At 44.3% G+C, this 23,024-nt stretch overlaps 1 protein-coding gene across 1 annotated transcript in view; it reads left to right on the forward strand.

Moving 5' to 3' along the window:
- Positions 1-23,024, forward strand: part of GRK5 (G protein-coupled receptor kinase 5) — a gene marked incomplete at its 5' end in the record, with an annotated part of 148,881 nt that overhangs the window by 59,084 nt on the left and 66,773 nt on the right. Inside the window, one exon of the mRNA XM_082286520.1 lies at positions 3,253-3,348. Coding sequence (XP_082142646.1) covers positions 3,253-3,348 — 96 coding nt within the window. The remainder of the gene's footprint in view (positions 1-3,252; positions 3,349-23,024) is intronic.

Raw genomic sequence — 23,024 nt, forward strand, 5'->3', positions numbered from 1 at the left:
CGCAAATCCTCCTGCACGGAGTAGACGGTGCAAAGGCAGCAATCACAGCAACGTGTGAAAAGCTTCCCTCTGCAACCTGCACCATGACCTATTCAGAGAAACCTCCCCTTTTAGCTTTTAGCTCCGCTAGACAATTTACTCTGCCTCAGCTGTCTCACTGCATTATGTCCTTCAAACCCCCCCAGAATTAACGTTTGGAGCCAGCAAACACTGCTGGCTCCACAAGAAAAGCTGAGAGTGGAAAGGTCAGGTCGATTAAAGCACTTGATCAGAATCTTTAACATAAAGACGTCACAAGCAAAGCAGTAACGCTACTTCACGCTCAGCTAAGAGCAAATGATTCATCAGACAAGGCTGCTTATTTTTGGAGGATAGCCACAAAAGAGGAGAGAACATGCTGGCTGTATTGATCACGGCTTTAACTGGGGGCTGCAGAGCCCTTCCCCAGTTTTGATGGAAATTTAATGTCAGAAATACATCATCCAATGTAAATACATCAATATATATTTTACACTGAATGGATTTTAAAAATGTTCTGGCCTAGCTTAGCAGAATCATATCACCTCTGCACAAATCTCAGAGCTGTCACTTACCGCAAAGGGCTATTTTGCAACATTCTGCACTGATTGACGCTGCTAAAGATGCAGCCTTTTTGGGAGGACTTCTGTAAAGATGGCTGGAGAAGCAGGTGTGCTCTGGAATCACTAGTGCTTGTGCTTAGAGGGTAGACCTTCAGTGGGTGAAGATGTACCAGTGTTGAGCAGATGCATCCTAAAGGATGGTTTCGTCTGGCTTATCCCTGCTGCAGCCTCTGTCCAGAAGTGTTTGGAAATACTGTTGGAGCAGGCACTGCTGCCCAGGCAGCTGCACATCCCTTGAGCAGAGAGCTCCTGCCTGCCCTAAGCAGTACCTCTGTCTGACCCTTGGTAAGCACAGAGTGGGTCTCTGCAGTGGCAGCAGCCAGAAATGAGGGGCACATGGAGGTTTATGTTGGGTATCAGGAAAAGGTTTTTCACCCAGAGGGTGGTTGAGCACTGGAACAGCCTCCCAAGGGAAGGGGTCACAGCACCAAATGTGTCTGAGTTCAAAAAGCATTTGGACAGCACTCTCTGGCACGGGTGTGTTTCTTGGGGTGTCCTGTGCAGGGCCAGGAGTTGGACTCTTGGATGATCTTGATGGGTCCTTTCCAGCTCAGCATATTGTAGGATTCTGTGATTCTAAGATAAATGAGTGTGAGGGAAAACACACAGAGAAGAAAAGTTCAGGGAAGAAATGGTTCAGAGAAGAAAATGCAGCTGTAGAGAATGATTGGAAGAGAGAAGGAAGCAGGAATTCCTGGTGGAAGGATCACTTTCCCAGAGGAGTATGCGAAGGGAGGGTGCAGGGAGAGAAGTGTAGTACAGTGTGATGAGGCATAAGGGCGGGAGCATGAAGGAAAATGCCCCTGGAAGAGAAGGAAAAGAGGACCAAGTGGAGGTGGCAGCCTGGCATGCAGGAGCCACTGTGCAGGATTGCAGGACTGGGCTTTTGGGGACAAAAAAGCCAGTGAAGACCCTTAGGGCTGCTGAACCCAACTTCTGTGGCCATTGGCAGCCAGAGCAGAGCCATCTGTGAACAGATGTGCTCAGGAGTTGGTGAACAGATGATCGCAGTGCTCTCACCAGCCCACAAAATGCTTCCCAGCACCTTGCAGCCTACTTAGGGCCCTCAGCATGCAAGACCAAGAGAGCAAGACAGGCTCTCTGATGCTATGGGCAGAGGGATGGGAAAGGAAATGACTTCAGCAGCAGTGGTTGGGATGCACTGAAGACAAGAGGTTGAAGCAGAACTCATTACAGACACAAGGGGTACGTCTGTGTTGCAAAATACTGTGTGGTGGGGAGGCAGTCACAGCTCTCCATGCTTTCCTGCAGTCTAATTCCTGGAAAGGATAGCAGGGCTGTACTCCTGATAGTCCAAACATATATGGCCAGTGCAGATATCTCTGCTCTACATTGCATACTGTAAAAATACAATCAGTTCCTGTCAATAAGAAGTTTAAAATAATTCAAGACTCTGTGATGGCAAAACCATTGGCCACCAAAAGCAAAGGAATAAAAGATGAGATGCTAAAGAAGCACTCCTGTGCCGAAGGTGACACTGTGTGATCAGAAATGCCCCACAGAGAGTAATACTTGTAATTTTTTTCCGAGGCTCCTGTTTTCTCTCTGGTGGTCTGCTACCTTTTGAGTCAGTGCTCTCCTAATTTAGCCTGCGCTGTCATGAAGGACCCAACACATTCTCAGTCTGCAACTGTGACTCTACCAACCCCTCTACAGAATTAACTCAGCTCTGAATTAGTCACTCAGCGTGCCAGTGCATGTAAAATAGACTCAAGTGAATCAGATTTTGTGTGCAGAGACTGAATTGCAATAAATACAGCGACTCGGAGAATCCCGGTCTGCATGTGGGCTGTCATGTCCAGGGGGATACTCCTCCTCCGCTGACTGCACAGCCTCTCCAAGCAGAACAGAAGAAAGAGCCAATAAGAGATTTTTTCCTCATGAAGCTGTTCTTTTTCTCCCACAGTTCTCCTGTGGAAGCAGCAGTGACCAGAGTGTGTAACAGCAGCAGTAGTGCCGCGTCGGCAGGATCCCTAATGCGAGCGGTGGGAGGGGATGGCAGGAACGGGATTTGGATCTTTAGTTTTCAGCACTTCCTTTGGGATAGAATCAGGGCTTGTCCCAAAACCAGAATGGGGGTGGATATCTGTGTTGAAAAGGTGTGAGCTGTAATTTTATGAGATTGTTTGGTTTGTGTGTAATGACTCTTGGTTGGGGCAGAGGCGATGCTGGAGGTAGCCCCGTCATCTAAACTGGACCTGGTGGGCCACAAGCCTGGACTCCCAACTTTTAGTGAGCTGATCTTCTGCCAGATGCCACCTCCTTGGTCTGTTCTAAGCCCAAACAAGCTCAGATTTGATCGGTATCATGTAGTCATAAAATGGTTTGGCTTAGAAGGGACCTTAAAGGTCATCTAGTTGCAACCCCCCCGCCATGGGCAGGGATATTTTTTGCTAGACCAGGTTTCTCAGGGCCCCATCCAGGCTTTCCTTGAGCACTTCCAGGGATCTACCTGTGCATCAACCCACAATATATCAGCTTTAATTATTAATGGCATCCATAAGAACTGTGACTGGGCAGGTAAACTCTAGGTGGAACTGTGGTACTATGCCCCCAAAGCAATCTAATCCTGGTATTTCTCTCTCTGCAGGGGGTGGAGGGAAACGCAAAGGCAAAAGCAAAAAGTGGAAGGAAATCCTGAAATTCCCTCACATTAGCCAGTGTGAAGATCTCCGAAGAACAATAGGTAAGAGCTTTTCCCTTCTTTGGAAGTATTGCACAAATAAAACATTCCATCAGAACTGGCTCATTAGAATGGCCTTAAAGGCACTCATCATTACAGGGAATCAGTTTACAGGTGGGCATGCAATGCACATTCCTCCCGTGGTGCTGCCAGGGAAACTCAGCGTTTTCTGTTCCTAAAAGGGGCTGTGGACCAGGAAGGAGAGACTGGAATGATGCACTTGCAAGGCAGGGCTTGGGGCTGGCAGCATCCAGGCCCTTTGTTTTCCATACACAGGCTCCAGGACCCAAAGGGGTTTCACATCTGGGCAATACCTGGCATGTAGGACAGGGGCTTTCACTCAGTCTCACCAGCCACACTGGTCCTGGCTGTAAAAACATGTTCAGAAATGAATCCCCTCATCACATCCTGTATTCCCTTCTAATAAGTATCACCTTATCTGGGAGGAAATGAGACTTGCTGACTGTAGTTGAAGGTTAGCATTAATTATAGTCTGGATATGGTGTTTGAAGCAGCAGCCACTGCTTCTGCCAGGCAGGTTTGCTCAGCAGCAACATCCTCTTTTCACAGCCACAACACTGCTTTATGGAGGTTTTTTACAGGACATGTAAAAAAAAGAAATTTAACTTAATTTGTTTTGTTCATGTGGGCCAAATGCTGCAGATTTGGAAGGGAGTTTGCAATGTCCATTTCTGTAGCACTGCATTTCTCCTGCTCATACGTGCCAAATTTCAGCATTATTTTGACTGCTGCCTTGGCAGACAGGGCTAGCAGCTATCTCCTTCTGCATTCTTCACTGGAAAGCCCAGGATTACTGGTCTCACCACAAGAGGTTAACTTCAGCATCTGAGGCTCCTTTTCTCTTCTACACATAAAATCCAGCCACTGGCAAGGAATGAACGAAAGGCAAGAATCTGTAACAACTGAGATAACAGGCAGCATAATTTGTCTAACTGGGGTGAACTCCTGAGGTCTGAGTGACAGTGCCCTGGCACTATTTACATTAGAAATCCACAGCATGTTTATGCAGAGAAAATATGTGGAATGTTTTGTAACTCTTTTCATGGTCTCCTTCAGTAAAATTTTCTTCTCTCACCTTCTGTTGTAGAGCTAAAAGGTGGTAAAGAAAAGAGGGAAGGCAGGAGAACAGAGCATAGGTTTTTCCCAGTTGACAAACATACAAAGCCTGACCAATTTCTGAAGGTACAGAACCTGCTGGAAGCAAATCTGACTTAATATACTGTAAATTCTGAAGGGAGTTCTCCCCATTGTTCTGTCAGCCTTGGTTTCTTAAGGGGAAAATGGCTCCAGATTAAATGCTCTCTCTTTACAAAGGTGTGCTGTCCTAAAATGAGTAGTCTTAAAAAATTTTCTGCCAATTATTTCTGCTTCTGAAATGCTATTTCTGGCTTTTGTGTGTGTGTGTGTGTGTGTCAGCTTCATCCTAATGTAATTTGTTTCTCTTTTTTTTTGGTGAATGATTTGGTGATGTAACCAGGCAAGCGCCATTGTGGGATCTCTGGGTGGATTTGGTTTCAGTCAGTACAGTGATTACCTGTTAACTGGGAATTTTAGCAACTGCCTTTTCCACAGTGGGAAATAAGGTCCAAATTCTGGTTCTGTGACTCTGATTTTTGTCGCTTTCCCACTGAGCTGGATGTGATTACACAAGGAATGAGGCACTGCTCAGCCTGAGTAAGGTCTCCTGTCCTTGCTGGCTCTACCATTTTCAGTAAATACCTGAAGTTGAAACATCCCAGACAAACAGTTGTCCAAACGTCTCCTTGCTCATACAGGGTGTCTGACACATCTTGGATGGGTGGCTCTGTAGCATTAAGTCGTTTTCGTGTGTGTGGTTGATCCAAGGTGCTCAGGACAGATCCACTGCAGATCCCTTGCACTGGGCTCTGTGCTCCATGGACGCCCAGGAACAAGTGCTGATCACTGCAGTCTGGCCTTAAATTGCTTCTTTTACTGCCTCTGCTGAGGCACAACAACTTCCCTGGCTTTAACCCTTCTTCATTTGTTATTTTCTGCAAGTCCTTTAAAAGGATCTCAGGATTTCAGAGAACAAGTGTCTCCACAGGTACAGGGAATGTACTGAAACATCTTTCTTGGCCCTTCAGCTGCTCTGGGACTTGCAGGTGATTCAATGTCTTGCGGTGTCTGCACATCAGTCCCTCCCCTAACAATTTCTTAACCTTCTAGTCAGTGCTAGTTATGAAATAGAGAGCCCAGGAAGGCTTTTTCCTCCAAGGCCAGGTTGGATGGGGCTTTCAGTGGAAGGTCCCTACCCATGGCAGGGGGATTGGAACTGGATGGCCTTTCCAACCTTCCAACCCAAACCATGGTTCTAAACTTTATACAAGGAAAAGGCTACAGCATAATTCAATTTGTTTAGAGAGCAAGGCAACTACAGGCAGGTTCTGCTCATCACAGACCTCTCTGCTGCCTGTCCTCCTCCCAGCATTTTCCATCAGACAGAGTCTTGCCACTTTGGCTAAAAAAAAAATCGCCGCGAGTCTTAGAGGGTTGGATGAACTGGAGCAGTAGGCTGTTGAGGTTTTGTTGTATTCCTCTTTTCTGGATGCTTCTCAAGAGCCTCTGGGGAAAGGCTAGAGGCAGGAATGGGATGGACTTTTTGATTTAGAGCAGTCCTGGACTGCACAGCTTAGTTTAATGCAGCCATAAGCTATGGATGGAAAATGCTGCTGTTGTAATTGTGGCAGCACAGCCTACATGTGTGTATGGATGCCCACATTTTGGTGTAAAAACGTGTGTGCTTTTGCACCCCGCTAAGATGTACTGAAAAGAGTCTGTGTCTTAAAAAAAATAGTGTAGTGTGAAAAGAAATCTGTGAAAAACAGGAAGGCTGAAATAAACCAAGGGGCTGCGACCTGTGTTGACACAATTATGAGTCAGTTCATACCTTTTGGTTACCTCTGTGTTTACAGGAGACTCTGTGTTTGACTATCCATCATCTGGTGTCTCACTGAAAGACTTGCTTAGTAAAGCCCTTTTTTCCCCTCCTTCTTGTGCACAGAAATAAAATTCAAAACACCCGAGAGAAACACTGCTTTTTGATAAATAAACAAACTCTGGAAACATCTTTATTAAAAGTGCCATTTAGCCAAGGAGCTGTTTTGTTGGACTGGACTTAAAAGCAACTTCTTTTCTCCTTTCTTTTTTGTCCAAAGTACGCAACACCTTTTGCAGGGAAATTCAGTGGCCTTCATTGTGTGCTAATTAAATAAGCAAGGGAAGCAGGGATGCTGCACTTTGCTGGGCTCTGAGAGAGGCTTGTATGCTATGAATGGCTAATGCATGTTTCCATTTGCAGCCCTCTTCCTGGCTGTATTTAATTGTATTAAAACAGCCGGCCCTTTCCAGGTTGGAAGATTTCCATGTTGGCACCAGAGGCCCAGTCAATCGATAAAAACTGATGTTTGAGGCATAGTTACCATGACTCATGTGATGGATGCTGCTGTAGATGGGGTTCTGCTATCTTTAACACAGATGACAGCTTAGCAAAAGAGAGATGTTTCAAGGGAAGAGAAAAAAATAGCAAGGAGCAGCTTTGAAAGTTCCTGCATTTGACTCGACATGAAGAGATGCCACAAGTTAGAGATATCCACCAGTTTAAAGGCCATCAGTAAACAAAAATCAGTAAAGAAAAAGTTGTAATTTTAAAGGCCAGAGTGTCTGTGATGATAAAAGATTCTGGATGTCTGCAAATATTTCTGAATGACGCAAAAGGTTCTGTTGGTTAAAAGTGTGGAATTTTTATTTATTTTGCTCAGACCCATTCTGTGCTTTCTTCTTGCATAAAAAAACTGCCTGGGTGAAAGAGTTGATTATTCTGATCTTTGGCAAATTTTCATTTGCAACTGTCCAAGTGCTATATAATAAATCAAGATTTTTTTTTCCCCCCATAGATTGAACCTTGTGGGGAAGCTGCCACAGAATGTGTCTGTGTTTGTTGCATAGAGTGATTTGTTGCATTATTGCAGAAAACTTTTAACTCTTGTGGTAAAGCAGTTTCTGGTTGTGCATGATGCTCAGGTAGAAGAGAACTCTGAGGATTTCTCTTCTTAATATTTTTATTCTGTGAGATTTCACAGTCAGAAAGATCAACGCTGTTAGTACCAATTGGGCCATTCTTGGTTTAGAAATAAAAATAATCCTTCCTGTGCCATTTAACCTCTTACATGGCATTTGCATCCCATTTACCCAGGGTAAAAGCAGCTTGAGCTTCCAATCCTGGCACATTCTTTTCAGTATTTTTAAAATTACGCTTCTGTGTGAGAAACACTTTGTAGAGTTGGTGAACAGAGTAAGTGGGACAAAATTGAAGCCACAGAGTTCACATGCTCACTTTTTACAAAAGCTGGCTCTTTTCTCCCCCACTCAGTCTCTTGGGTATTGCACTTTTTCAGACATGATCAAGGCCTTCACCTACATGATTTTTTTTCAGTCACTTTGCAGTTTATCTGCCTGGAGGCACAATTGGTGGTGCAGGCTGTGCAATGGGATTCAGACACTTGAGTATTTGTGGATCTTCCTAGAAATGCTTTGCAGCCTGCACTGAGCTCCATCCTGTGGCAGAGAGCCTCCTGCTGTACCCCTGCTATCTCATTCAGAGGTAGCTTGGACATCCCTGCCCTGCTGCACAGTGCTGGCACATCTTTCATGAATTCCCACCAGTGATTGTTTCTTGGGTTTCTTGACTCCAGAGGTTTTCCAGCACTGCAGAGAGAAACTCATGGGTGAGGGGTCTTGCAAAAGCAAAGTGTGAGTTTCCAGGCTTGCTCAGGAGGGATGCTGTCCCTGAGAGACTGACAACATGGCCTGTCAGTGTCCATTGTGGGATAACTGTGTGGCACCGTGCCCCTCTTCACTGGGAATGGCATCACCCCTGGGGCTGTATACCCTCAGGGGATGGAGATGGAGGCAAGGAAATACACTCCATGTGCAGATCCCAGAGCCTGAGATCACGTGGTGGTGTCGTATATGAAGCTCAGGCACTGGAACTGGGAAAGAGAAGGCATCAAAGCCTGGCCTGATCAAAAACACAAAGAAGCAGACAATTTTTGCTCCACCAAATTCTTCACCTCTGATGTTTACAGTGATTAAAAAGCATGGTTGGGAAATGTAATCCTGAAGCCAACAAATAGATCAAAGGAAGGAATTGCAGCTTGCCTTCCACTGTAAATAACCAAGCTCAGCTGGTTATAACTTCTGTGATTATCTTGTAGTATTGGTCTGAATCCTACACCTAAGGCTGGTCTCATGTTTTTGGCTAAAACCAGAGCTTAAGTTTTTGAGAAATATTTTTTTGGTAGAAAGCATTCGCTTTCCTTGGAAAAAGCTCTTACATTTTCATTGGAAATAGTTTTTCAACAAGCAGTCAGGATTCCATGGCATGAAACAACCGCAAGGTGAACCAACTCCTCTTTTCCTTCCAGATGTGTAGGGATCAGGGTAGCCGTGTTGGGAAGATGCTGGTTGGGGGTGTGTGTGTACAGCCAGAGCTGAGTACCCAGCACAGAGCTCTACACCACTTCTGGAAGGAAATGGGTTTTCTGGAAACCTGGGGAACTGGAATTGGTAGAGTAGAAAATGCTGTCTAGTAAAAATATTTAAATAAATAAATATGACAATGTACTGTACCATTGTTATACTGTTAATTGGGATATATTTCTAGAGAAATTTGTATCATTTAAGGCCCAAGCTGGTAAACATGTAGGTTCCAAAACGATTTTTTAACCACACAGGGCATCCCTTTAAAATCAATTAATGCCAGGTTGGGGGTTTTTTTTTAGCAGTCAGAATCATGCCCTGTATGAAAAGCAGTTATCCCACGTTGGTGCCCTTAGATACCTGCAACATAAGACACATTTCAGTCACTATCAGCAGCAGAGAAGGCATGTCTTGCTGTTGTCTCCCATCACCCAAGTGCCAGCCCCTCACTGGGGTGTTTGTTTGCAGCCCAGGTGCTCAGGGGAGGGAGTGGGGCTGCTGCAGGAGCTCTGCATCACCCCCAGGGTCACCGGGACCTGAGGGCTTGTTGTGGGTGATGCCATGGATGCTGGAGTGGTACCTAACAGAAAATCTCCTGGGATGAATTATCTTCTATGGTGGTTGTCTGCAAGGCCAGTACAGAAAGAGCAGAGAGAGGAACCCAAGAAGAACTGAAAACAAAGTTGGAAGGACTGCTGAAAGCTGTGGATAGGATTTATTGCTCTGGAAAAAGTTATGCAGATTTTTTTGGATTGCATTAATGCAGAAAAATACCTTGAACTGATTCATTTCTAAAGGAGAAAGAAAGTCCTTCCCCTTGACACCATGCACTTCACTTCCCCTCACTTTCTTTTTTCCTTCTTCTGCAGTGCACACAACTTTCCCCTCTCTTCCTCAAGCCAAAAGGTCTCTGTTGCTCCTTCGAAGTACAGCTTATACAATCTTTCCAGCACAGACCTTCCTGCAGAGTTACCCTGTAGTTTCTTGGACTTGACGTCCTGTCCTGTATCGTGAATACATCTAAATTAAATTAGATACTCTTCAGGGGCAGGAACTGGCCACATGATAGAAACAGTTCCAGCACATGAAATGATATGGCTGACGTCAAAACCATATTGTTTGTTTACAAACCCGCAGTTGGTTCAGTTCCTTTCTTTAAAATCCTTCAGATTCAACTGTAATTCCATCATAAACATGGGTTTCTAGTGCTCAAATGTGGACAAACAGGGCAATGTTTGGTGCCCTTGCAAGATTAGCTGTATCCAGTTTATAGCTATGGGTGGAATTGAGAAGGGTTGGGTTTTTTTTTCTTTTCCTTGCAATTTTCTTTTAATACCATCACAGAAAGTATGTGAAAAACAAGCTGTTTTATGCATCTAGTGAGACTCAAGACTAACACTGGGAGAACAGGCTGCTTCCAGGCTGCTTGTGCTTGACAGCTTCCAGGACGGGAAGGGGACGCAGGGGAAATGAGTTGAAATGATCTCAGTCCACGTTCTATTTACAGAATTTATTTCACAAGACTTAATCCATTAAGTATTACCTTGGCAGGGGCAACCCAGAAAGAAGGCAAGAAAGACGTTGCTATTCTCCATAAAGATCGGACAGCAAATCCACTTTTCCTTAACAAAAAGTGAGCCCACACCAGTCATCCTTCAATAGAAAGCCTCCTAAGGAACAAATATTATCACTACATGTCTGTATTTGTGTTTTGTGGCAAAGACTGCATTAGCCTTTGCAAATTGAGAAGGAAAAAATTGCCACGACTTGCACACTTTGAATTACTTTCCAACGTTTTTACAGGGATATGCAGGAAGGGAATTAGAAGAGAATATATCCTTTTACAAGATCCATTTCATCTTTTGCTGAAAATAGAAGTAGGTATTGTGAGCTGCAGGGTTTTTCATTATCTCATTAGGTAATATGAGTCATTAAGGCTAATTAATACTTACGCAGTGATTTGTAAAATGCTATAGAAGTGCTCACGGGTCCTGTTAAATAGTAGTACTTACTTGTTAAGGAAATTTATTTTAAAACCAATTCAGCATTTGCTGGGTATGGGGAATAAGAGCTAGGGCTACATTTATGGTAAAACCTTGCTCTTCTCCCTGCCAGACTCACTTGTAGCTTTGCTCCTGGTAGTGATGGGAAGGTGGTGGCAGGACAAAGCTTGGTTGGCTCTGCTCTGCTCTGCTGGAGTTAGTGAGAAAGTTTCCCTTAAATTAAACTGTACAGGAGCCCTCTTAAAGTGGAAGGGAGGAACTACAGCGGGGAGAAGGGGGGAGAAAAGATCTACCAGACCTACTTTATAGGGATGCTGTGAAGTGAACAGCCTGAAATCCTCACCTTTGGGGACACACTCAGACTTTTAGGGAGGGATGGGATTACACAAAGTTAATGCTTCTTGAGGAAAGGAACTCATTTGGAGTAGCTGGTAGAGGAGGTGTTATTTTGACTTGGCTTCTGCTGGTTGCTACAGAGGCCTCTGGGTTTGTGGCTGGGCTTTGTTTTAGGTTTTTCTGGGAACAGCCATGCACCAGGGAAAGTGCCCTAGTGGAAATATGGCCCGTTGTTGTCCTTGTGCTCATGGTTTCTGGCTTTCAAGGAAAAGAGAGGTTGAGTGTTTCTAAGATAATCCCACACCTATCTTTTAATTCTGATTTCAAGACAGCATGAGGGAATTCACATGTGAAATGTTACAAGCCTCATTTTTCAGTGGTTTGGCTAAATCCCTGAATTTGCTGAGAGATTCCATTTATTTTTCAGGTGATCACTCTGTGCTGCTTTGAAAACACTTGGAGGTGATAATTTGAAATATTTCTCTGTACTCCGTAGGTCAGAAATCAGGACATGGCCATGAATTCTGCTAAATATTGCTATTAAAATAGAAGCCACACTCAGCAGGATCAAAGCAGGAGCTATGAGGCCATTTGTGAACAGAGCTCCTCGTTGTGCCAGCAGTGTTATTTACTTCTTAATCACATTTTTACCATGCTAAACTAATGCCAGGGAATTCTAAGACAAAATAAAATATTCTCTGCCCTACTACTGTCTCTTAGCTGGACTAATGGAAAGGATGAGTGAAAGTCCAATGTAGGGATGGGAAACAAAATCATAGAGCAGGATAGTATAATGCAAACTATGAAAATATCTCCCAAGTTTGGGCAGGATGGTAGACTGATACTTGATTTTGTTTAAGAACTCCCTGTTGTCCTGGCATGGGTAAAGCCAGTGCAAAAATGGTTCAACAAATAGTCTGAACTCCTATAATCCTTAAAAAATATGTTATGGACCAAGACATTTAACTTACAATTCAATTTAGTATATTAAGAAAAGTGTGAAGGGTTTTACCTTTCCAGAACAATTATTGATTAATTTCAAAAGATGGGAAGTCTCTGTGGTATTAAATGACACACAAAAATGTAATCTTTGCAGATGGTTACAAACTTCTTTGTACCTGCCAGATTTCACCATCCTCCAGCCCTGCACCAGCTTTCTGTTTGTACAGTGGCACTTTGAAGGTCTCTCCACGTCACACTGATTTTCTGAGCTCTCTCTTGGACGAGTTAGGTCAGTGTTGACAGATTGGTGAAGGCTGTTCTCATGAGCAACAGGACCTGGCTCAACTACATACAAGTATTTGCAATGTTGAAACAGCTCTCTATAAGTAAGTGCTTTCAGGCTTTCATAACTCCTGGTTCAAAATATTTTTGGCATTTGTAAACATGGCTTATGGAGAAACATGAAGCACAGGAAGAATTTGGTGTAAGTCACTTCAGAACTATTCTGATCAGTCCAAACAAACAACGTTCAGCACTTGAGCACCACCAGGTTCGTCACATTTGACCATTTGTAGTGGGTATAGTTTGTTTCATGAGCAGTGACTTCAGCACACTGAGCTTCAGGAGAGGTCCAAAAGGGAAGTAGGGACCCCCTCAAAGGTCCAATACTGACTCTATAATGCAAAGGAGAGAAAAGTGTGGTGGGGAGCTTACTGAATACCAGGGAATATTTGATTTAATGTAGCAAAGTATGACATGTTTATGCTGATCAGCTCTCCAGCAGCCAAAGCCAACTGGCAGCCCTGCCGCTTCAAGCAAGATCCTTTTCAGATTTCCTTTTCAGATCTCTTCAGCTGAACCTGCTAAGCCTGACCATGAGTAACTAGGTGAGAAGTCTTTGGGAAAGACCTCTGTGCTGGTGACAGGCTGGGCCCCTCATGGGAGGGAACAAACCTGTCCTTGGGGTGGGAACAACAGCACTGTTGGCTCCTGGAGGCCTCTGTGTGCCCAAGTCTGTGCCTGAGGAGGATGGGGAATGGAGGACAGGCGAGTGGGGGAGCTGGGGGGAAAAGCTGTAGGTAAAGAAAGATACATCCCCTTTGTATCATTAGTGGGAGTATTCCCAAGTCTTGTTCTGCTTGTGGGAGGAGAAGAGCCAGTATGAAAAGAGCAGCTGTTAAGCAGCCCCAGTGCTGGGAGTGGACCTCATGATTGTCCTTAGCTCCATGGAGACTTTCTTCCTCTAAGGTAGAAACTCTTTCCTTCTAAGGCTGCTTTCATCCCTGCCGAGGAGACTGTGGGTGTCCATGGGGCGCCATAACCTCATTATCTTTTGTGGAAAAAAAAAGCCCAACCAACTTCTAAAAATACTGTCTATGTCAGTATTGTCTATGCCAGTGTGACTATGAATCAGTGGTCAGAGCTGCGAGGGAGAATTACAGCCTTTTCTCCCTGTTCTTTGCCATGGTCAGCCCCAAGTCCTATGACTGGGACTCACGTATTTTTTAGAATCTACTTCAAAGTCTCCTCAGGGGCCGGGGGCCTTTCTTGTGAGTTAAAAATCAGCTTGTTTAGGTGAGATCTTAAGGAGTGAAAGGAGGCAATGCAAAGTTTCAAACTTGGCAGAGGAGCTGCCAACGCAAAGGTCACACAAGGTTGTGGTTACTCCCACTGTGCTCTGCAAAGGGCTCTGTGCACTAGCACAGACTGGGATTACAACAGGGCCAGCACAGAGACAGGGAAGACATGGATCCACCCTGTAGCCATGTGGTTTTCGCAAGTTTTCTGGCACTCACTGGCCTCTGTTCCAAATCCTAAAGGAGCTCTGATGGAGACCTGCCATCCCCGTTCAAAAAAAGGGGTAGGATTTTCTCTCAATAGCACCCTTGAAGTACGTGGAAAGTAACCATCACCCACAACCAATTCCTGGTAAAGCACCTATAGACTCTGAAATCTATGGAGTGCTCTATTAGTGCTCACTGTGACTCATAGCATAGGTAGGATATTCCTTTACTTTCTCTTTGTTCGTATCCTATGAGAAAACTTGTCCTTCTGCATCCCCAAGGACAGATTATAGTTTTTTCCTAAACCCCAGTGTTCACTGCAGGGGGTTGGACTAGATGACCTTTAAAGATCCCTTCCAACCCAAACTATTCTATGATTCCATGATTTTAGCCTTCTGTCTCACTCATTGCTGGAGGCTGATGATGCTAAATCACATTTCCCCAAAAGCCTTTATGCTTCGTGTAAATTAGCTGATAGCTTCCTTCTACTGAGGCAAGTCAAAACAATGCTTTAGCTGGCAGAATTATGTGGAATTCTGCCTCATCTGTTTTTTGCCTCCCATCAACAAACTCGTATTTCCCTAACAAGTCCTCAGATCTGGCAGTTTTCCAGGGTTTCCCTTTTTGGTAGGCAGCAATAAGGAAGGGAATCTCATCTTGCTGCCAACTCACCCACTTACAGCATGCATTGGGAAGGGATCAGAAAGCCTTTCCTTTGATGGCCTCAGAGAGAGAAGGCACTGGAAGTTCAGCTGGAGGCTCTGCCTGTGAGATGTGGGTCATCAAGACAAATTAGACAGCAAACACACCCCTTTGCTTTTCTTCCTGCCTTTTTTACCCTTCATTTAAGCAAATTTAAGTCCTGGTGACAGGTAATGCATAGATAGCCCTTGAAAGGGAGATGTTGTGTGTACCTCCCAGGCAGGTGCAGTCTGACTTCCCTCTCTGTGCTCTGGTGCAGGGTGGAGGTACAATGGCAAGAGAGGGAATATTCCAGTGACCAGGATTGCTCGCCCTTGGCCAGCTCTGCCAGCCTGGGTGCCAGTTGTGGTGGTGGGTTCTGCATAGCTGTGGGTTTGATACCAGGCTGGCTTGCCAACTGGCAGCATGAGCTGGGTGACTTTCAACTCCACAAATGCCATCCCAGCATCTGTTTCTCATCCTACAGCATTTTAAATAATGCACATTTCCAGCTGTCTTCCCCTTCCTTCCCAGTTCCAGAGTGCAGTTTGCTGGTTTCATGCATTGCTCTGGGATGCCTTTCCAGGCTGTGCAGTTGGCATGCAAGGCAAAGCTGGTCAGGGGGCTGCAGGATTTGATGTGAACTGTCCATGCCCTCATCCTCCAGCATGGATCAGAAGAAATCTTCAGCTGAGAGGAGTCCTACAGCTTGTGGAATGCGTTAATTAAACAAGAATCTCTGGAAGAGGTAAAGTGGTAGAGGTCCTCTGCAGATAATTTGGCAGCTCCCTAATACAGTATTCATGGCTTCAAGTCTCTCAGGGAAAAAAACCCCAGCTTTATAAAAGGTTTTTTAAAGCCCTGCTTTCCAGTAGGAATGTATTTGAAGAACACCGTGAAGGCTGTGGAATCATGCTGCTCCCAAGCAGAGGAAAGATTAAATTCCAGTGCTTTGTTTGGGGTAAATTGCTGACCTTTGTCTTCAGCATTAAAGCCATCTGAAGAAAACCATTCCTAGCATGCAGCAAGATGAGTTGCTTTTGCTGGATTCTTTCATGCATACAATGTAATGGTTTAATATGAATATAGCAGGAAACAAGGAAAATTGAAAGCATAATTCATTTTGAATGGCATGATGTAAGAGGTGATTTCTTTTAAGGAGCTAGAAGGCGGAGGGATCAGCATTGAATATTTTAAGTAGGCTCTTGGAACAATCCCATAACAGACTTCCCCATCCCTCCCTCTTCTTAGCACCGTAAGTTTTATGTTTCTTGCTAGTTTTCTTCCATTTATAGACTTTAAGCCTTAATCAGAACAGTTTTACTTATCAGGTTGTAAAAATCCTTTATTTTCTGTCCCAGTAAGTCAATAAGTGTTTGCTTCTTCAGCTCAGTAACAGTTCCCCATTCTGCTTTCTGGTCAGATTTACTCACTATCACTGCAATTTCTACCCACTGAGCCGATGTGTCTAGGCACAAGCTCTTCCTGCTGCATTACAACTAAGCCTTTTCTACAGCAGCCTTACAATTCCCCAAATTTCTCCTCCCGCTTCAGAGCCTGGGAAAGCAGATGGACCCTACAGGATGACCTGGGGGAGGGTTATGAAGTCCAGGCTGTTAGAGCTGAAGTGGGGCAGTGCATTCCAGAGGAGGCAGCCCTTGCACCAGGAGTGTTTGCAGAGCTCCAGCCCACACTGCCAAGCTGATCCCAAGCTCTCCAAGCGACTGCAGTGGCATGGCCCGGGGCACGGGGACAGCAGATGTCTGATATTTAGGCTGTTATGGTGTGGTGTTTTCCACTTGAGCTGGAGCTCAGCTCCCAGCTAATGACAGCCATGGGAACCCTGTGCAGTCCACAGCCGAGCAGGGCACCTGGCAGGAAAAATCCATTGCAAAGCATCCTGCTGCTCTCACGCATCCAAAGGGGAGACGGCACGCCGGAAGCTGGCAGAGGCAGGAGTCACTGCAGAGAGGCCCATAGTCAAATGTCAAGCCCACAGTTTTCTCATCAGCCATAAGTAGAAAAGCACTTGGCAAATCCAACCCAGCCCTGAACCTGAGTGACAGAACAGCCTCCTTCAATCTGGCTTCTCATAAATGCTGACTTTTTCAGGGTGTTTAAGTAAATCAGTTTTATTCCCCACCTCAGGCTTAAAAGCTCCAGTTATCTCTCTGAATGCTGTTGGATTGGCCTGTCACTCAGGTGCCCTAGACTGTATCCAGTGCTATCCAGATGTGATGTCCTGTCAGAGCTCTGCATGTGAAATAAAGCTAGGAATGGTGCAGATCTCCCATGGAAGTAAGTCCCTGGGGTCAGAGAATCGGAGCTTGGCATTGCTCTGCAGCTTCTGTTGCTGGAGAAGGGGAAGGCCATGTGGTCAGTGTCCTGTAATAAATATAGCTGACCTATCTGAGAGAACTGCTGTGGGCAAATAGTTATCTGTGGCCTGGAAGAAGTTATCAGTCAGCACAAGGAATGTGGACTCTGGGTCGTATTCAGCCCTGGAATCAAACAGATTGGGGTTAAAGAGTCTGAGAACATGGCCATGGTAAAAGATCTGCTCTAATTCAAGGCAAGGGAAAGTGAATATAAAAACTAATCTCCCAGGAAGCATGGAATGAGTAGGAGAACATTAACGCCACCATAAAAACCCATCATCAAAAGGCAAGATCAAATGCAAAACCAGCACCACAACAGATGTTCTGGTTTTGGACTGGTGGAAGTTCTCATGATCTCTTGACTGAGTTCCCAAAAGCTCTTTGCCCAGGGCCCTTGCCCAGCAGCCTGTGATTTCCAAGTGTCGTTGCATGTGGTTAATGCAGTGGGCATGGGAGCAGCCTGAAAAGAGGGGCAGCATGGGCTTGTGAAGAAGTAGCAGGAGCAGCTGATGTTTCTGGAAGGCTTCCCCCAACCTGCAGAGGAACGTGCCAGGGTGTTTCATGCTGGTGCCCGTTGCAGCTGGCGTAGCCTGGCAGGCATTTGTTATTTCGAAGTGTGCATGCACTGTCATTTCATGGTGTTGAACTATGCTACTTTAAAATAGAATGCTTAGAAAATGGATCGTGCTTGGACCTCCTAGTCTCTAATTTGCGGCAAGCGAAATTTATGCCCCTATTAATTTTAGAGAAAGGTTGTTTTAAGGCATTGTCTCAAGCATTTATTCTTATTATTAATGACCTACTGTAGCTCTTTGAAACCTCTGCTCTTACCCAGGACTCAGCTGCCAACTACTCATGGACAGTGAGACTTGTGGGATCCAGAAATGAAGTCAATGCCATATAGCTGGACTGATGTAGAGCTGTGAGATATGATCTGATCCCAGACACAAGTAAAAGGTGGTCTCTGCCCTAACTGTGGGCAGTAACAGTTTGTTAATCAGTGATTTCATACCTTCCCTATTTTTTTTTTTTTTTTTTTTACAAACCCAAATATATTCCAACTGAAATGTGAATGCCTACATGGAAATTTTAAAGCTCTGGCCTTGCTTACTGAGCTTTTCAAAGTCATTGGGCTCCTCTGAGTACATGCTGAAAGACATGGTCTGTTCCAGGTGTTTTCAGTTATTTAATCAGAGAATTATGGGAAGGTTGGAGTGAAGAATACAGGAAAATCTGATAAAAAACTTAGGAAGATAACAAATTAAAATGTTGTCTCACAAGAATGCTGAATTGGGAAAAAAAAAGAAGCAGACCATTTCAATTATATGAATTATCTGATTTGGAGAAGTCCCCAGTACAGCAGTTCCCACTGAAATCAAGGGACTTCGTGTGAATTCCTGGAGTATTTTGCAACATTTGTAAAACTTTTCACAATGATGGGTGAAGAGGGGAATTATCTGAGTAATGTACTACAGTACTTTTCAGTGAGGCTGTGCCAAGGCCAGCACCAGGTGACAGGATGGATGAAATCAGACTGACCAACACAGACACCTAAGGCAAAGGGAGCGTTGTCTTGGGTCTGTTTAGTGGAAATATCATTTGTGAGAGACTCAAGCAAATTATTCCACACTAGAGCCAGGTCTGGCCACTCTTACTGATCTAATCAGTCTCAACTGACGAGAGTAACCAAAACCAGTTTTCTTAATTGTGCTAGAAAATTTACATCTTCCTTCTGTCACATTTTTGCTGACTTCCTGCCAGTATTTGCACAAGCTGTTGTCATTGAACAGTGTGGATTGATTCTGGGGAAAGTAAGGCAAGTCAGCCATGCTCACCATGTTGACTGTGTGATTCAAAAGTGGTTTGGCCACTCCTAAAAAATGAAGAAAGAAAATTCTCCTGGTCCTTGGCTGAGGATAAGGTGAATACTTTCCAAACACCCTGATTTCCTTTCACTTAAAGCCCAACATCCAAAAAATGGGGAGACTGTCGTAACATTTATGAGTGAGTTCATTTGAGAGCATGATGATCACTCAAGGGAATCTGGCCAACAGCACAGGGTGGAAGAGAGACCTCATGCAGATGGTTGGTTGGTTTTTCCCCCAGGGGACTTAGCTGGGACACTCCAAGACAAAAGGCACTTGCTCTCGTCCACAGCAAATGTTCTCCAAGTGCTCCACCACATTTGGCAGTTGCAGCCAGGGTCGACTCAACTCTTGATGTTGCCCAGGACTGTAAATTCTGGTCTGTGAAGTTTGTTGTGAGAGGGATTATCAGAAGAGATCTTTTACTTTAGCTTGTCTCTGCTCTGCTTGGAAACAGCAGCCTATATGGCATTTCTTATTTAGAGTAGGATGTTAAATGTAGTGTCCTGGCCAAATTCCAGCCTGGGTGTTTATATTCTGCTCAATTAAATGCCATTGCTGGATCATTAAGTGAAAGCAAACTGTGGTGCTTGTCCTTTGCTAGTAATGTATATACCCTTAAGACCTGATTTATGGAGAGGCCCATCAACCCTCCTCTGAGAATCACAAAGTCATGATTCACATCAATAATGATAGTGTGCACTAGACCGGACCTTGTGGATTCTTTTTCTTGTTTTTTACTTTGTAATCTCAAGGTTTATTTTCTTGCTCTTGCACTATCATTGCTCTTCCTACAGCGTTAGTGTCCCTGAGTTATCACATGATATATCTCCAGTGTGCTGCTGTACCACAGGTCCACTCAGTGGGGGAAGGATAAAAAGCCAGATCTTTTAAATCAGGGTAGTTTCTCAAATGCATATTTCTTCAAGAGGCTTGTTTAGTCTGTTTCTGTTTTGCCAGAACATGTGTTTTTAGGAGTCTCCTGCTTTCCCTGTTTAAGTCATGGTTCTCTTTTGCTACATCAGTAGTAGTGGTCGAACCTGAGAAGACTTGGAAGGTGTCTTTGACAGGCATCCAAAAGCAATGAGTATTTATTCACATTCTCTAAACCTTTCCACTCATCAGGGTAGGACTGCCCTGTTTTTCTGTGTTTATTCAGTGCCTAGCACCATGCTTCACTCCATATATTCTTGGTCCTGTGCCATGATTACCCATTAGCACAGTAAAATAATCTTTATTAGTAATAATGCTGCAAATTATTAAGAGTGAATGAGGAGATATGACTTTGCTTTCCCATGCATTGCTTCTTTGGGAGAAGGTATCTATTCCAGCAAGGCAGTTCTGCAGAGATACAGTAGAGATCTGCTCCTGTCTTATCTTTAAGTCTTGTATCAGAGGCATAGCCACAGGTTTCCCCTCTTTGCATGCCAAAACCCAGGTATTTATTTATTTTTTTTAAGTATTGATTTAATTATCTTATTTTCTAGGTGCAAAGAATGGTAGAAATTGTTGAGCTGCAGAGCAGTGGTTTGACTCAGCCATGTCAGGTGTACTGACCTGTTGAAACATAGCAAGAATCCAGGTTTTGCCTAAAAAGGATTTGTGCCATGAGATGGAGAATCAGTTGCAGATCTCATTAAGGCCAAGTACATTTATTTTCTTTTTACCTGAAGCATAATGAATTCAAGAAGCGAGTTCCACAGGTTATATTTTTAGATACTCCTGAGCCGAGATAAAAAAGAGAAAAGCTGGTCATTTCCTCATAGCTGGGTTGCAATGAACAGGGCAAGAACAATAGTTTCTGAGGGGGGGATGGTGGCTCCAGCCTTCTTCCATGAAGCAGCTGGAGGCTGGAATTCACACATGAAGGACATGTCTTTGTAAATGTTCTGAAAGCAGCACGACAGAAATGTTGTGCTGTGACTTGCATAACGTGTAGCTCCATTTCCCAACAGTTTCATGCACACCGTTGCTGGCAGAATCCAAGACCACAGCTCTAATGGCAAATTCACATGGGAACTAAACATGCCCAACCAACCTCAAGCTGCCTTCAGATCCCTTGACTGAGGAACACTGCAGCTGTACATCTGTTTTTTCACATGGGGTTGGCCCCATCCAGAGGGTCAAAGCTGTGTTAGGGATGATGCTGGTCATGCCCAGACAGTAAAATGATCTTGCCCTGCAAGTGCTACTTCCTAGGTTTTCTTCCTGACTTCATCTCCACAGATGAGATCAGTGGAAAGGAAGATGGGGAGGGAATAGCATGGAGATTGCAAAACATGCTGGGAGAAATGTACTTTTCCATGCATGTCTTGCTTGCTGGACTGCACATTCCTCTTTCCCTGATGACAGTATTATGTGATGGGTTTTGCTGGTAGCTAGGCAGCTACCCAAAGCAACAAATCCAGGTGCCAATGAAACTTTCCATTGACTGAAGTGGGTTCGAGGGCAGCAGTAACAACTCACAATTCAGTCTCTTCTGAGGCCACAACACAAGGTCCCATGCAATATTTTTAACTGCAAATTATTCCAAAATCTCTCTCAAAACATAATCTGTACTTCATGCTGCGCATCTGTACCAAAGATTTAGAAGAAAAATGGGTTATTAGTACCTAATTTACATTTTATGTCTTATGCTTCCTGGCAAGTTAAAGCTGTGGTCAATGGTTCGGCCCCAAATGGCCTTTCATTACTCAGGCTGTCCAGACATTCATAACCTTATGAGTCCTTACCAGGGAGGCTCAGATTTGTGCCAGAAGTATTGGAAGAAGAGAGCACTCATGTGGAATATGTATAATGTAAGAACTGACTGGAATTCAAGGAAAGTAAGGTAATACTAATCCTTGATAAGCTGATAGAGATGCTTAATTAGTTATTACAAATCATAAAATTATACAAAACATTGCATGAGTCTTATGCAGTCACTCTTATTTTTCCTCATCTTCTGCTGTTTTATGTTTATCTATTTAGGCCGAAACTCTGGAAAAAGAAGCTGCTTGTGTTTTGGTTCCCATATGACCCTCAAAGATAGCATCCTCTGAGAGTTTTCCAGTCAGCATCCAGTGAGGTTCCCGAGTCAAGGTCCCCAAACACCAGCAGGCAGGATGGAACTGGCCCTGTAACACATGATAAATAATAACAACAGTTCTCCCAGAGCCAAACCTTCTGAGTAAAGGATGCTGTTACTGGTGGGCTGGGTAGCACCATCCATTATTGAATTTGTCCAATATTGCACATTATAAGATTAAGATCTTGCCAGAGTTATGTAGACTGAAATTTTCCATGATGGATGTTTTCTGTCCTACAATTTTTCTTCTTTTTTTTTTTTTTTAATTTTTTTTTATTAACACTAACTGTCTGAAGGTGGAAGCCAAGATTGATCAGAAAGACAGAGAAGTAGCTATTCCTTAAATATCCAGGCTAAGTTTGAGATCTGTTGCAGTTTCAGAGGATGTTAGTTTCATTGCACATTGCTGAGGGAGTTGAGAAAGTTTAACAGTATTTTGCTGCAACTCATCTGCCTGTTCATCCTCTCAGTCAAAAATGGAAGAGGCCATTTAGGGTACATTCCAGGGAAGGACCCCATCTTGAGGATCTCTCCATGATTTTCTGTCCAGTGGAAGAAAGCAGCCACTTCAAACTGAGACTCAGAGTCTTGCAGGTGTCTCCCAAAGGGTGTCCACTTGGAGAGCTGTTGCAGAGTTGCCAGTGTGCAGTAAATCCATATCCCACTTCTACTGCTGCACACTGTAAGCATGGGACACAAGTGCTGGGATCAGATGGATTTGGGACCCACAGCCTAGAGAGATTGAAATTGACTGTAGAAGTGGAGAAAACTTGCTCATCTTGGAGGAAGTAGAGTGGAGGAGCAGTACTGCTGGAGAAGATGGCAAAAGTTGGGAAGAGAAGGTGAAAGAAAAAATAGGGGAATCACAGTCCACAGAGTCCGTAGAACCGAGGATGATCAGCTAACACAATTTCCAGCTTCTTTCCCAGCTCCCTACAGCACCAGCAGAGACACTGACACCCCTGTGTCAGTGCTGCTGGTATGGGTATCACTATGAGTGGCAGCGTGATGGAGTTTCTGTTTCAAAGAAGGCGTAGGAAAGAGCTCAAGAAAAGCTGTGTTGAAAGAACATTCTTCAAGTTGCCAAATCGAAAGTTCCCAGC

The sequence above is a fragment of the Coloeus monedula genome, assembly GCF_965178545.1.
Source record: "Coloeus monedula genome assembly, chromosome: 8".
Taxonomy (NCBI): Eukaryota; Metazoa; Chordata; class Aves; order Passeriformes; family Corvidae; genus Coloeus; species Coloeus monedula.